Genomic DNA, 16,608 nt, shown 5'->3' with positions numbered 1-16,608 from the left:
TGAACTATAAATATTCCCCTCTCTCTCTCATGAAGGAGCGCAGTGATTGGATTAGAACAGCCAACAGTGTGATTTCCACAGGGAGTGAAGTCATGGGGTCCCTCTGAGCCCTCAGCAAATCAACACCTGCCTTGGCCACCACCAACTGTGTGTGTGTGTGTGTGTGTGTGTGTGTGTGTGTGTGTGTGTGTGTGTGTGTGTGTGTGTGTGTGTGTGTGTGTGTGTGTGTGTGTGTGTGTGTGTGTGTGTGTGTGTGTGTGTGTGTGTGTGTGTGTGTGTGTGTGTGTGTGTGTGTGTGCATTTGTGCGTGAGTATATTTTATGGTAAATAATAAATATACGGTAACCGTGCTTTATGAGGTCGGTATTATTCCCACTGCAATTTGATGTTTTTAAATTGTATGTGAGCTGTTGCATCTCCTGCCCTCGTGAGAAGGTTGAATTTCCCATTAATGAATGAGTCACTGTTCATGCTCTCTATCAAGCTATTGCAACCCACCCTGCTCTCACCCACTGATTATAATTGTCTGAATGGCGTACTGTACTGTATGCGGTACTGTGGAGTTTGAATCGTAGAGAATTGCCTACAAGCTCCAAGCGGTTTTGTGCATGCTTGCACTTTTGTGTGGGACTGTGTGTGTATGTACAGTAACTACGAACACATGCGTATAATCTTTCCATATGTGCACATGTAGTAACCATGTGTGTGTATAAGCACTGGGGCGTGTAGCAGTCCACCTGTTGAAGTTGGTTTGCGTGGGCTTAGTAGCCCCTGTGTTAGGCAGAGACCTTCATGTGTCTACATGAAGCGGTTCTGTTAAGCCTGCAGCATAAATACAAATGAAGCCAAACTTTTTTTTTAGGCTTGGGCATGGCTTCCCGGAATGAACAAAGACTGGCAAGGTTGAGACCGTTTTTATACTCGTTTTATACTCTGCTCTGGCTTCTGAGTGTTAGACCCGCCCACTGTATATGTAGGCCCGTGGTTTTCAACCTTTTTATAGCAAGGTTCTTATCGTTGGATAAGATTTTGTCCACAATTCCATGCTGTATTGATGTGATAGGAGATATAACAGGCTAACGTTGATCAAAATAACAATTATTCTGCTTTCTGTAATTGTGTAGACTTCTTGTAAATTAAGTAAAGCAGATGTTTAACAATAATTTCACTGAATGTAGTGTACCCACACAGGTCCATTTGATTTAATTTTACACTCACAAGAGTCGAAGATCTATAAGGGTCCGTTTGGTTACCAACTCTCCATCATTTAGCTGGGGAACACCGTGAACCCCCTCAAGGACCACTGGTGGTCCCTGGACCACCGGACGGTTGAGAGACACTGCTGGAATGGGGACTTTATCACAGATCTCCACTGTTTGTTTACATCAACCTTTTGCTTGACGTGCTGTAACATTATTTGCTTTGTTACGCTTCTTTGACATAATTGGCTTTGACGCTTTGAGATTTTGCTGTTTCTGGCGACAGACACAGTGCTGTGTGTGTGTGTGTGTGTGTGTGTGTGTGTGTGTGTGTGTGTGTGTGTGTGTGTGTGTGTGTGTGTGTGTGTGTGTGTGTGTGTGTGTGTGTGTGTGTGTGTGTGTGTGTGTGTGTGTGTCTGACTGACTGTGTGTGTGCGCTATCACTCTCCAGTCTCCATGCAGTAATTATTTGCCATCTGGTATTGTTTGTAGTTGCTCAGAGTGGGATTATAGAGGTTTGCACCTCTTTAACCTCCTTGAGCAACAATATGAATGAGTGTCTTACCAATCACACACAGTGTTTGCATAGCGGATATGTTAGTTAGAAAACCTTGGAGGTGCAATAACTGCCGAACCAAACGTTGGAACGGCACTGCCGAAGAAGTTATTTCTTTTTTTATTTTCTTTCTACAGTAACACAATTTTGTTCTTTTTGACCTTCCGAAACCGAAAGAAAGTTCTATAGTTTATTTGGAGTATGCTGCAGCCTGTAGTCTTCTAAGCCCCCACACACTGTATGAAGCTGTTCGATAAATTTGACCCTAACCCTAACCCCCCATGTGTCTACATGTTCTGTACACATGCATTCTGCCACCTATCAGCCTGTTCATGTCTTGGCAGCTGGCCGTTGAATTGACGGGACACTATTTTAAGTGTACAGTTGTCCACTGTGTGTGTGTGTGTGTGTGTGTGTGTGTGTGTGTGTGTGTGTGTGTGTGTGTGTGTGTGTGTGTGTGTGTGTGTGTGTGTGTGTGTGTGTGTGTGTGTGTGTGTGTGTGTGTGTGTGTGTGTGTGTGTGTGTGTGTGTGGTGTTTGTCCACTTAGGCATACAGTGTGGCATGCTGGCCTCTCTGGATTGAAGGTGTCAATTTGATAGGGAATGTTCAGCAAGCTGCCTTGGTTCAAATGCCATGCGAAGTGTGATTCATATGCTGTTTAAACACACCATGGCATACACACACACAGCTGCATTAATCTTTATGAATTTGTATTATTCAATACTGTTGACGTTCCAGGAATTCCTTAGAAGCTTAACTATGTGTTATGTGACCTCAACTGTTTTGCCTCATGTATAAAAGCTACCCTGCTGTTTGTTTTTCCGCTAATCCTTTGTGCCACCAATTACATGTATGGGATTGATATTCAGTGTGTGCATGTGCATGCGTGTGCACTTTTATCTCTTTTGCATGTGGGTGTGTGTGCGCTGCTGCGCTCCTGTGAATTTAAGCACGTAGATCTACTGATCATTTATCATCGTTAAGTTATTAGTGAATCAATGCCAATTAAACATCATGCATTCCCTTTCCTACTGGCACACACCTGCAACAACACCCTGCAACCACTTTCAACCTGCCATCTCTATTGGACATTTTCAAGAATGTTTTCAAGACTTTAATTTCAGAAAAAACATAAATATATGATGATAAGACACTGAAAATAACAGATCTACAAGCTCACTATTCATTGCACTGTTACGTCCCCATCTAGGGGGAAAACGAGGATGCAACATGACAAATGATGGGAGGGAAATCCATTTGTATTTACCACGTCAAATATTGACATAAATTAAAGACACTTTTAACAGTTTAAATGAGGGCTTAAGAGCTTAATGTGCTGTTGTTCTCTCCTGCAGGACCTCCACACAATCTACTGTCACCTCTACCACATGGACGTCCTGTCTCACCTCCGGGAACACCAGCTAAGGTCACTATATCTCATTTCACTTCTCAGCTCCGCACTCTTTTGATGGGGAACTTCACAGAAATGCAGTTTTTGTTGTTACTCTGCAAAAGTATATAATTTCCCTATACCACTACTTCCACAAGCCGTATTAATCCAGGGACTTTCCCATGAATGTTTAGTTTTTCAGAGGAAATATATATATGTATATATATTTTTTCTTTTCTTGGAGGAATTCAAGCTTTCAGAGGGTACTTTACAGACTTAAAGGTGGAATCGTTTAGCCCAAAGTTCTGTGAATTGCTTACTCTGATTGTCTGGTATATTCTCATGTCCTCGTAGCAGATCCACTCTTCCCACACTGGGGAATCCTGAGCACTTAAAACTTAAACTTTGTCATGTCACCGAGTGTAAAAGTGGACCCGTAACTCTCAGAGTTAAAATCACTGTCAGATTTTTGCAAAGGTAGAGATAGTCCAAGAGATCACTTCATGCAGTAGTACATCTGCATTGCACGTTTCCCCCCCAAATCAATCCAGGTCTTCTCTGAACCCTGGTGCACCTATACTCTGATGGCTGACAGAGTCACATTAACTCATACCCTGCCAAAAAAGATGTTCCTATAATAAAAACGTCTTTAAAACGTCTTTTTCACTATGGACCTCCCTGCCAACGTCTTTTAAAAAAAAAAAAAAAAAAAAATTGATTGGACCTCCAACAGTGTACCCAGGGGGCAAAGGAAGGTGTGCTGCATTTGCCCCGACATAAAAGGTTGTCCACCAGAAATATTATCTATGACCCAGTAGGATCACAACCTATATGGACAACCCGGTCAATTTGTACGGCAAAGTTCCAATATGGCCGCCTCAATATTAGCCCCTATTAGTTTTAACTCATTCTGTGCCAATGACTGCTTATGACGTTTTTTTCCAATAGCCCTGTGTGCCAATGACGGCTTATGACGGTTTTTGTGTTTTTTACATAGAAAAAAAAATAAAAAAAAAAAATCATTTTTTTTTCTTTTTTTCTAAAGATGTCAAAATGACCTGAGATCAGAGAGATGCTTTTCTCTGTTTGTGTGTTCGCTCCCTCGTTTAGCTGATTGAGAAAATGTGTGTTCATGTGTGTCCATTCTAGTGGATGGACACTTTTTTTCATTCAAACAGCTCTATCTCTGGAACCATTTGTCCGATTGCCAAAATTCTTTTTGCCACTGAATCACAACAACTGTGTCTGTTTCTGTGGGGAAAAAAATTATAAAAAAAAAATCTTTTTTTTTCATTGCATAGTAAAGAAAAACATACAAAATCTCGGCACAGCTACCTTGGAGCCATTTTGGCATCTGGCACAGAATGAGTTAATGGGGGGTGAATAGGGACATTTTTTAAACTGAGGGATATTTCCACGAAACTTCACAGGTTGATCAATGGTATACATATGAACATTTTTTGTATTGCATGTTTCCATGAAATCCAATATGGCCGCCACAATATGGCCGCCATAATGTAAGGACCCAGAAAATAGGTTTTGCCTCTAACTTCTGAACCAGATGAGCTAGAAACGCAAACTTGGTGTCTATTTCATGGTGTCTGACCATGGGAGACTCAATGGAATAGCTAATTTTATTATTGGGTGTGTCTGGACCTTTATTGTGCATATTTGCAAGATGGTGGACTCCCAAAATAGAGCTTTAACATAATTTCTACCATGATTGTTGACTGCTTTTGCAAATACAAGCAATATAAATCCATTTGCTAAGATTTATGGCACAGAAGGGACTTATACCTGTATTATTCTTGAGTTTGCATGTTGTCAAAATGGCTGTAAACGAGATATTATATTTCCTGTCCGATTCTACTGTATGTAGTTGTAGCAATGACTTCAGATAAAATCAGAGACCAAAACAATGTATTTTAGAAATTATTTTTTTATTAAAAAAATTAATAAAAAAAGAGAGAGATTATCTCAATGAAATGAATGCAACTGCCTTTTTGGGTCTTTCACACATAGACATGCACATGCTTTCCAACAACTTCAGCTTCAGGGAAATTATAATGAACACATGATTAAAACAGGCTGCATTATAATGCAAATAATTGCTAGTCACTATCACTGTCGTGTGTACCTATCCTGCTGCATCTTGTCTCCAGTCCTTGGCAACGACACCCCAAGTAGCATGCAATTCCCTTCTTCGCACACAAACAGTTTTTCTGGCAGCCTTTGATACAGCTACATGATATTGCTTTGTCCATTGATATAGGCCAGGCTGGCTCTGTAGATGGACAGGGGACTGCCTTCCCATGGCGGCAGCATGATATAGGCATCTATATCATGCTGCCACCCACCTCCTAGACCTTCCAGAGCTGTGGGTGAGAACAGAGCAGGATGCATATCTTCCTATCCATCACATGGTCTCAGCCCTTGGACTCGCACAGTGTCGTGCCCTGCCCTTTATTCACAGCCTGAGTGGCAGAGATACCACCAGCTATCCCTTTTTCACTGGAAAGAAGGCATGGTTCAAGACCAGCATGGGTCTAGATCTCCCTGCACTTCAGGAGTTTGGTGAAAATTCCTCTTATTCCCTCTCAGAGGATGTCAAGAATCAGGCTAGAGACCTCACAATAGCTGTATATGCATCAAAAGCTGACCATTCGGAGGACTTTGACCTGGCAAAGCTGAGAGTGTACAAGTTCCTAAATAACCGATCAACCCTGTTGAAGCTGCTCTTGCAGCCATAATAGATAAAACTGCACACATCGCGAAGCCAGACATCCCTTGCTTCACTGAATATGGATGGTCTCTCAGTGATGGGAAGGCAGTCCCCTGTCCATCTACAGAGCCAGCCTGGCCTATATCAATGGACAAGGCAATATCATGTAGCTGTATCAAAGGCTGCCAGAAAAACTGTTCATGTGCCATCCATCCATCCATCCATCTTCAACCGCTTATCCGGAATCGGGTCGCGGGGGTAACGGTTCCAACTGAGACTTCCAGATTTCCTTATCCTGCGTAACTTCCTCCACTCCCTCTGGGAGTATACCGAGGCGTTCCCAGGCCAGTCTGGAGATATAATCCTTCCATCTGGTCTTAGGTCTGCCACGGGGTCTCCTCCCAGTGGGACGTGCATCGAGGACCTTCTTAGGAAGGCGCTCGGGGGGCATCCGTACTAGATGCCCGAACCACCTAAGCTGACTCCTTTCCAAGTGAAGGAGCAGCGGTTCTACTCCAAGTCTCTCTCGGGTGATTGAACTTCATGTGCGAAGAAGGGAATTGCATGCTACTTGGGGTGTCGTTGCCAAGGACTGGAGACAAGATGCAGCAGGATAGGTACACATGACAGTGATAGTGACTAGCAATTATTTGCATTATAATGCAGCCTGTTTTAATCATGTGTTCATTATAATTTCCCTGAAGCTGAAGTTGTTGGAAAGCATGTGCATGTCTATGTGTGAAAGACCCAAAAAGGCAGTTGCATTCATTTCATTGAGATAATCTCTCTCTTTTTTTATTAATTTATTAAATAAAAAATTTATTTCTAAGATACATTGTTTTGGTCTCTGATTTTATCTGAAGTCATTGCTACAACTACATACAGTAGAATCGGACAGGAAATATAATATCTCGTTTACAGCCATTTTGACAACATGCAAACTCAAGAATAATACAGTCCCTTCTGTGCCATAAATCTTAGCAAATGGATTCATATTGCTTGTATTTGCAAAAGCAGTCAACAATCATGGTAGAAATTATGTTAAAGCTCTATTTTGGGAATCCACCATCTTGCAAATATGCACAATAAAGGTCCAGACACACCCAATAATAAAATTAGCTATTCCATTGAGTCTCCCATGGTCAGACACCATGAAATAGACACCAAGTTTGCGTTTCTAGCTCATCTGGTTCAGAAGTTAGAGGCAAAACCTATTTTCTGGGTCCTTACATTATGGCGGCCATATTGTGGCGGCCATATTGGATTTCATGGAAACTTGCAATACAAAAAATGTTCATATGTATACCATTGATCAACCTGTGAAGTTTCGTGGAAATATCCCTCAGTTTAAAATTTTTCCCTATTCACCCCCCATTAAAACTAATAGGGGCTAATATTGAGGCGGCCATATTGGAACTTTGCCGTACAAATTGACCGGGTTGTCCATATAGGTTGTGATCCTACTGGGTCATAGATAATATTTCTGGTGGACAACCTTTTATGTCGGGGCAAATGCAGGTTTCCTAAAAAAAGGCTGGTTTGCCCCCTGGGTAGTGTACTAGGCATGATCGCGATCGCGAAATTGCATTTTTAACCCCCATACCAACCCCATCTTTCAAACATGGCAGCCATGTTTGTTTACATTTGAAGAAAACATAAGGGCTCCTTTCTCCTGAATGCCTGAACGGATTTCCAAGCGGATTTTTTTGTTTGAAAGCTGTGAAAAGCATGCACATGCATAGTGCATGATCTGTGCACGAATGTGTGCACCAGCGTGCACACTATTTTTTTAACCCTTTGTTGGCGAACCGGCAATATAAGAGGACATCCCACTTTAAATATGGCACCGACTGAGTTAACAGTGGCAGTCAGCGATGGGAATGAGTCTGTATGCGGGTGTGAGAACTAGCCGTGTTCTCACCAGCATCACAGTGTGTGTGTGAGATGATGCACCAGAGACTTCTTGTGATGTGCGAACATGTGATTCCCTTCTCTCTCTTTGACTGACTTTTCATCGCCGCCTCTTCTCTCTCAGGTCCATGTGTACGTCGGCGAGGTACGAGAGACATGAGGCTAACCACATCCTGTTCTAGTGAGTACATGCTCGCTCTCTCTCTCTCATGTCCTGTTCTAGTGAGTACGTGCTCTCTCTATCACACTGTTAACCCATTCAATCCAGGAAAGCATCTTTGTCACACATATATATATATATATATATATATATCATCACCGTCATTTTAACCACTTTTATACCGTTATTTAGAAATGGCTATTAAATATAATTTTTTAATCGTGAAAAGGTGTGTAAAACCTTGAATATATACATACTGCAATATATCTTTTAAATTCTAGGGATGTCCGATATTGACTTTTTTACAGATAAACGATAATATCCAACTCTTAATTTCCGATACCGATATTAACTGATACCGATATCGATATATATGCTAATATAATATCTAGCAGTGATTCTCAACCATTTGAATTTCAAGGACTCCCAGTTTGAAAAGCATTAGGCTACTGACGCCCATTTAATGGCATTTATACTGTATATTGCTGGGGCCCCAAATCATATTTAGAGTGTACAAATGGAATGGGTCCATTTGGTTCCATGTGTACACTAAGAGTTCCTAACTACAGTATCTAACATTTAGCTGGGGACCCCCTGGAACGCCCTCAAGGATCCCTGAGGTCCCCAAACCCACTTTGAGAACCACTGTAACACTGTGTGTGAGTGCTTGTTGGCTGCTTGATGAGCCATCAGCGCAGCAGGCAGTGGAGGGTCCGTTCAGGCATTCTTGAGAAAATAGCCATTATGTTTTACATGTTATGTAAGCAAAGATGGCTGCCCTGTATGAAAGATGGGGTTGTATGGGGGTGGAACATGCAAAATCGCGATTGAAATCATGTTTACTAGATTTAATGGGGTCCAAAAATAATTTTTCAAAAAAATATATATATATATAAAAGTCGATTAAAGTCACTTGGCAGGGAAGTCCATAGTGAGATAGTTGATCTGAAAGTCGTTTTGCACTAAGTGAGTTAATGTGAATGTTGACAATGCTAATGAGAAATGTTTCCTGTTCACTGAATTGCTGGTGTGGAATACATTCAAATTCAAGTTATAAAAAGGCTTTGTGGTGCTTCAGAGTAGTGAGTTTGAGCACACTGACTGGGTTGGGCTCCAAAAGTGTCTCTGCACAGAGCTGTGGACATCTTTAATAGAGGAATATTATGGTATTTATTAAACCACCTCCTGACATTATGGTCACGGCAGTCGTCATGGTCCAGTGTGAAACCAGATGGGAACAAACCACACTGTTCTCTTTTTCACCCTCGCATTTCTCAAATTCTGAACCATTTTTAAAAACAGATTATCATTGAAGGCCACTGATGATATGTAACTGTACTGATGACTTTATCGACTTCTCTGCTGATCTGTCTGTCTGTCAGAATAGATAGCTGGATCTGTGCAGTGGATAGATGGGATCGATGGCTGTATTCATGCTGCCTCACAACGCTTATACTACTAGTAAGACGCCTCAGGGCGACAGGCGACCTCGCTCTTTGGCCATCTGGCCAGTGATGTATATCGGACCAGTTACCCATATATGGAGACCCCTGGTACCCATATATGGAGATCCATGTACTGTATATGGTACATCCCTTTTATGCCCATACATGGAGATCCCTGTCTGAACCAGCCACACAGATATGGGCTGTCTTCCTCCATATATGGGCATTCCCATATGAAGTCCTGTTAGATATGGGCTTAATATTGATGACATCAGGGATCTCCATATATGGGCATAAAAGGGTTAGAGTGGTTCCCATGACATCACAACATACCATCCCTTTTATGCCCATACATGGAGATCCCTATCTGAACCAGCCACACAGATATGGGCCATGTCTTGGCCATCTGGCCAGTGATGTAATCGATGACATCAGGGATCTTCATATATGGGCATAAAGGGGATTCTGGGGAATACCCATATATGGACTTTTACATCGGGTGATGTCACCTGTGATGTCACAGTGATGTGTCAGGGGAACCACAGTGTCAGGCGTGACCTACAGACAGACAGACGCACAGGATGTGCCGGTTTTCATAGTAAACTAGGTCGCAAGTACAAGTAAAATCCCTGAAAAACAAAAAGATTGCGGACAAAGAGCTACAGGTCAGAAAGAGGAAAGAGAGAGAGGCAGGAAACGAGTCGTATAAATGAAGAGGGGGAAACAGGTGAGAGGTGGTGATGCTGAACCGGCGAGGAGGGAATGGGAGATAGACGAGGAGAGGAGAGACGGTGGCTGTCGAGGAGATCAGAGACGAGAGGATGAGATGTTGATGGAAGACTGGAGGCGAGAGAAACGAGGGCGAGATGAGCAGGATGGATGGAAGAGAAAGGACGGGCGAGGGGGAGAGGGAGAGGGAGGGAGGGAGATAGGGGAGGACAGAGACAGATGAACGGACGGGAGGGGAGGGGGGGGGGGGGGCACCACAGCCTGTTGATTTATGACCATGCTCACTGGAATCACAGTAGACACTCGGCACTTTAATTCAATTCTAATAAACACCTTCAACTTTCTGTTCTTTTATTACCACATCAACATGATTGATTGGAATTTGTTTACGAATTTGTCTTGGTGAGCTCATGTAAACAAAACTAGGGAAAACAAAAGACTAAAACCACGCATTAAACCAGTGGTTCTCAACCTTTTCTGGCCGCGACCCCCAAAATAATCATATTTAACTTAAATCCTCTATACAGTACTTGATAAAACGGACCTGCAAAGAGTGCATTTGGTACACTCTTATTTCACTCTACACAAACCCATTTGCCCCAGAATAGGGTGCTGGGGATTCAAGTGCTTAACAAAAGTGGCATTTTAAGTGTTAAGAATATTTTGATTATCGCGATAATATCGTTAATCTCAAATTATTTTTATCACAATAATCGTGACATGTAATTTTCATATCGTCCCATCCCTACTGTATATTATGCCCCCTAATTATCGGGTCGCCCCGAGAAGGAAGGAATGTAAAAAGGTTCTTAGTCAGGTGAGTGGGGTCCTTTAGCATTGTAATGCCCTCTTTTTGGTATCTAGCCAATTCTGCTACACTCCCACATTATGAACAAACAAACACATATTCTACCCAGTTTGAACCCTTACTGGTCATACAGTACATAGCCATGCAATCACACTCCCACCCACCTGTTGGAATTAAAGCTTTTTTGTTGTTCTATACACACACACACACACACACACACGCGCACACACACACACACACACACACACACACACACACACACACACACACACACACACAGATGCGTGCGCACATGCACGCTGTTCCCGCAGACACCCACACTACCTAAATAGCACATGAAAGCAATCGGGGTCTCTTGTGACATTGAAGTGTGATCTAATCACATCACATCTGCTGATAATAATGTAGCAGAATGTCGCTTGTGCGTCCGAGCCAGCCTCAGCATCCATAATAGAGACTGACACAGTCCATCTAAAGAACAGACATGTTGAACTACGCAGGGCTGCAAATGCACATTGCTTAAAATGTGCACATGTACTCGTCCGCGCATGCAGCTATTATATATTGTGCAAATATGTTGTTGCTGCCGGGCCAGAAACCTTGTATCTCCATAGTTCAACTTCTTATATTTACAGTTATTTAGCTACCTAGACCATCGTCTGACTGTGTCGAGCTAAAATAGCTCGTCTTCAAGCTCACAACGTAGATCTGCTATTTTCACTATTTTATATCCAAAAAAACTTGTGACAGTGGAAGTGTGTCTCGGCTCTCTGGATCCACTGGAACACAGGTGATTCATCCCAGTTCCTGAAAAGTAACGCTTTTGTAAGCAAAGCCTTCCACCCTGACGGTGACAATTTACCGAGTCCCGGTCTGCAAGAACCTGTTAAATTTAGATTTTTTTACCTCTGTGTTGGAATGTAATTCCTCTGCCCACTCTCACAGGGCATGTTTTCAGTCAATTGAACCGATAGCAGATCTCTGAGAGAGAGAGAGAGAGAGAGAGAGAGAGAGAGAGAGAGAGAGAGAGAGAGAGAGAGAGAGAGAGAGAGAGAGAGAGAGAGAGAGAGAGAGAGAGAGAGAGAGAGAGAGAGAGAGAGAGAGAGAGAGAGAGAGAGAGAGAGAGAGAGAGAGAGAGAGAGTACACGGTTCTGCTTGAAATATATTCTGGGCCAGCAGGGATGTGTGTGGAATCAGAGTGATGAACTGCTTCACTGTTGCTGGCTGCATACTGATACACCCCCCCCCCACTAACTGCTTAACGGTTACACAATATTGTGTATCATTATTTTATGCTTTAACTATTGAAAAACAGCAGATATACAAGCTCACAGCGCGGCACCGAGTGCAGCGCTGCGAGCTTGTAGATCTTCTATTTTTGAAAAATTGTGAATATTTGAATTTGACCCGATTCTAAGTGTCTTTTGAATCCTTCTAAGGTTTTTTGAAAAACCTCTGTTTCTATGTCAGCAATCTGGCCAGCCATCGTCAAAGAAAAGGTCCTTTTCACTTAACTGGAGCTCAGTTAGTCTGTTCTTGAGAGACTACTATGTCAGTGGTTCTCAAACCACTGAAGGACCCCCAAACTGATATGTATTTGGCCACGGACCCCCATCTCAAAATGTTAAAAACGTTCGCTTATAAAATACATATATTCAAAGATTTGCACACATTTTCACGACTTTTTCAAAAATATTTTTCACTGGTTAAAGCATTCAATAATTCTAGGCCTAAATGGATTAAACCCTATTGACCGAATTCCCCAGGGGTCTGTACTCTGTCCCCTCCTTTTATCCGTCTACACCAAATGTCTCTGCCAAAAATAGCCGATCATCTACAAGCTCACAACGTGGCACATTGCGAGGCTTGTCGATCTGCCATTTTCACGTCATATTAGCCAATTTGTGAGTGCCAAATGTCTTCCTGGTATTTATGACATGATGCCCAGAATAGGGTTCATGTGGTTAAGCCCTGTTTCATCATACGACGAATAGCGAAAATATCTGACACAAGCTCGCATATTTTAGCTATTTTGTAAAAATTGTTTCGTCCAGGGACGTGCTGGCCATTGGGAAAAGCGGGACAACTCCCGAACGGCCGGTTCATTCCCGGCCGGTCCAGGCTGGCCATTAGGAAAAAAATTTAAATAAAATGTCGGCCTTCGTTCCATTTTGGGGGCTGGGCGGCCAACAAAGTAAATCGTCACTGTCGGGCAGAAACCTTGTATCTCCAAGTTTCAAATGTATACATTTTTTCGCAAAGCAAAGCCCTGCTTCATCATACAAGGCTGTTGCACAAAAGTAGTGAAAACAGCCGATCTACAAGCACACAACGCCTCGCACCGCGAGGCGTTGTGTGCTTGTAGTTTAAATCATCTATCTATAAATGCGAGAAGTCTCTGCGTGCGTGCGTGTCTGCGTGTCTGCGTGTCTGTCTGTAATCCGCGTATCTCGAGAACCGTTCGTCCCACCGGCTTCAGATTCGGCACGCGCGTTCCCCGCCGCGGCACGGAGTGCAGTGCCGGGCCTCGACCCGACCCAACGCGCGGTTTTCCCTAACCGGCGTGAAACGTTCGGAATCTCCTTATGCGGGGCTGATTGTTGACATCAGGCTGTTCCGAAGGAAATCGGCGCAAGCGCTGACTCATTGTGACATCACATCATAAAAGGCTCTGAGATCACGTACGCCACATGAGTCAACAAAAAATCTCTGTGAGTGTGTATGTATGTATGTAATCCGCGTATCTCGAGAACCGTTCGTCCCACCGGCACGCGTGTTCTCCATATATGGGAATAAAATGAATGCCCCTATGCGGAGCTGATGTCTGACATCAGAGTTTTCCGCAACCGGTACTGTGTGTGCAGAGAACTTCATATATGGGCATAAGTGGACAAAGACAAACAGATGGTCAAAACGGGTCCTATGACAACAGGTATATTGGGGTTTGCATTAAAGGGTGGGGCATTCATGGGGTTTGCATTAAAGGGTGGGGCATTCATTCCCTATTTCAAATTCGGCACGCGCGCTCCCCACCGCAGCAGGTAGTGCAGTGCTCGGCCTCGACCCCTCCCGATACACGATTTTCTGGAACCAGCACGAAAGGTTCGGATTCTGATGTCTGACATCAGGATTTTCCGGAACTGGCACTGTGTCTGCATAGATCTCCATATATGGGCATAAAATGGATGCAGACAGACAGATACCGATATCTCCATAAATGGGCATAAATGGACACAGGCAAACAGATGGTCAAAGATCTCCATATATGGGCATAAAGTGGACGCAGACAGACAGATATCTCCATATATGTGCATAAATGGACAGGCAAACAGATGGTCAAAACGGGTCCTATGACAACAGGTATAATGGGGTTTGCATTAAGTTTGTCTCCTCCTCTATCTGTTTGTCTGTGTCCCTTTATTCCCATTATGGAGATCTCTGTATCTGTCTGTGCCTCCGACTGTGTTGCAGACACAGTGCTGGTTCCCCCTTTAATGCAAACCCCATTATACCTGTCGTCATAGGACCCGTTTTGACCATCTGTTTGAAAAAGCGACAGAGATCTCATATATGGGCATAAAATGGACGCAGAATCACAAAGATCTCCATATACGGGCATAAAAGGGACACAGACAGACAGATACAGAGATCTCCATATATGGGCATAAAATGGACGCAGATAGACAGTAGGCCTGTCCTCTAAAAATCGACGAATCGACGCGTCGTTTTAAGCCCCGGGAATCGACGCCAATTGTTTGAGTCGAGGAGTCGAAAATATATATATATTTTTTATATCACCAGTTAACCTACTATACTGCGGTGCACTGCTGCTAGACTGGTGTCATGTACTTCCAATTGAGAGATGTAGCAATTGGCGAACAGTTATTTATTGTCTCGCACCAGCGTAGGGGTGAAAGTGAGACGGAACGGCCAGAACCGCCGCTTCGTTAAAACATTCGGAGCCGGGACGGTGTTCCGTACTTAAGAGGAGAAGCACGCTGTCAAAATCCCATATTAAATAACCTGCCACAGCACACACGCACGTCCACGAAGTAATTAAACAATCTACTAAAGTCAAATTAACATACACAAGTGTAGGCTACTAGTTACATTTTCTAATTAAAGTGCTTCTGAATTGTTCCAGTGTTGTAAGTAATCCATGATGATGTTTGTAGTTTGTTTCGCTGTGTTTGCGTCCATGACATGTCCACACTGAGGGCTCTAGCTGGGAGCTGTATACTGTGCCTCCAGCTATTTATGATCCGTTTCTGAAATGAATCCGTTCTCGACACCGACTCATTACTCTGTCAGTGCTCTGTGTCCCGCGACTGCGGACTGGATCCCATCGTTCATTTAAAAGAGCCGTTCAAGAGAGCGGAATCGTTCGCGAATGTCTCATCTTTACTGCACGGCAGTGGATGCTGCCGAGACGGGGCAGAGTTGATCAGCGGAGATGTTTTATTTGTTTTAACGGTGTGTTGTACATTGCTATGCAGATAATGTTTGTGCTCACGCACCGATATCACCGAAAACACCGTGCATTCAATTCATCTTAATGTATTATTGTGTTGTGTTGATGTGGACGTTTAAAGCAAAACTTTTTTTTTTTTTTTTTTTTTTTTTTACACAAAGTAGACTATAAAACGATTCGTCGACGCGTCGGAATGAACCCCTCGATTCGAATCGATTCCAAAAATCCCGAGTCGAGGACAGCCCTAATAGACAGATATCTCCATATATGGGCATATATGGGCATAAAATTGAACCCAGGACTATAACTGCAGTGATCTCCATATATGGACATAAAATGGACGCCGACAGACAGACAGATACAGATATCTCCATATATGGGCATAAATGGACACAGGCAGACAGATGGTCAAAACGGGTCCTATGAAAACAGGTATAATGGGGTTTGCATTAAAGGGCGGGGAATTCATTCCCTATTTACATTGTTCCGAGTTGGCCAGGTCGCCGACTAGACGCTGGGCCGCCCGAAGGCTTCTAGTTTTTAAAATGATAAATACAAAACAAATGGTTTTGGACATACAAGGTTTCCACCCGACAACGACGAAATATAAATCATGTACAGCAATTGGCCCACTGGCTTGTCACTTGTCATGATCTGAAATGGCAAATCTTTGAGTAGCAGCAGCGCTATAGAGAGAGATCTCTCTCTATAGCGCGCAATGAGGGCCTCTCCAACTCTTTTTCCCGGGCTGAATCAGGGGCCCAGCACGTCCCTGGTTTCGTCTATAATGACATGCCCCAAATAGGGATGCCAGGTTGAAAAATAGAAATGCATAGAACCAAGTGATATGACTTAAAAGCTCTATCACGATATCGATTGACGTTGAACGTCAATATCCAAGATGTCTCGAACACTGTCTTGTAATTACAGTTCAACAGTGTGGCTACATGTTTCATGTCTTTATTGAACGATTGAATGATTGCTATTGCATTGAAAATACAGTATTCCGGTATATTGAATTCATTAAACCACTACTACTTCAGATTTCAGTACTGTATTGATTAGTCTCTGGGTTTACCGCCCTGTCCAATTGACTTACCTATATGACATTACGGTCTCCTCCTGTCACTGCACTCCCTGGCTGTCCAGTTGATTTATATTCAGAGGCAGCAGGCACAGATGTACATTCCGTTCTCACTAAACCCCTCAGTGATGG

The 16,608-nt window shown here is 43.1% G+C and overlaps 1 protein-coding gene across 1 annotated transcript in view; it reads left to right on the top strand.

Moving 5' to 3' along the window:
• rapgef6 (Rap guanine nucleotide exchange factor (GEF) 6) overlaps window positions 1–16,608 on the top strand; it is a 236,609-nt gene that overhangs the window by 44,510 nt on the left and 175,491 nt on the right. Inside the window, 2 exon segments of the mRNA XM_080748853.1 lie at window positions 3,112–3,182; window positions 7,904–7,960. Of these exon segments, the coding sequence (XP_080604979.1) occupies window positions 3,112–3,182; window positions 7,904–7,960 (128 nt within the window).

Source organism: Nannobrachium achirus (assembly GCF_963921795.1).
Source record: "Nannobrachium achirus genome assembly, chromosome: 19".
NCBI lineage: Eukaryota > Metazoa > Chordata > Actinopteri > Myctophiformes > Myctophidae > Nannobrachium > Nannobrachium achirus.
The sequence above is the reverse complement of the archived record's forward strand: the minus strand, read 5'-3'. Positions and strand labels throughout refer to the sequence as shown.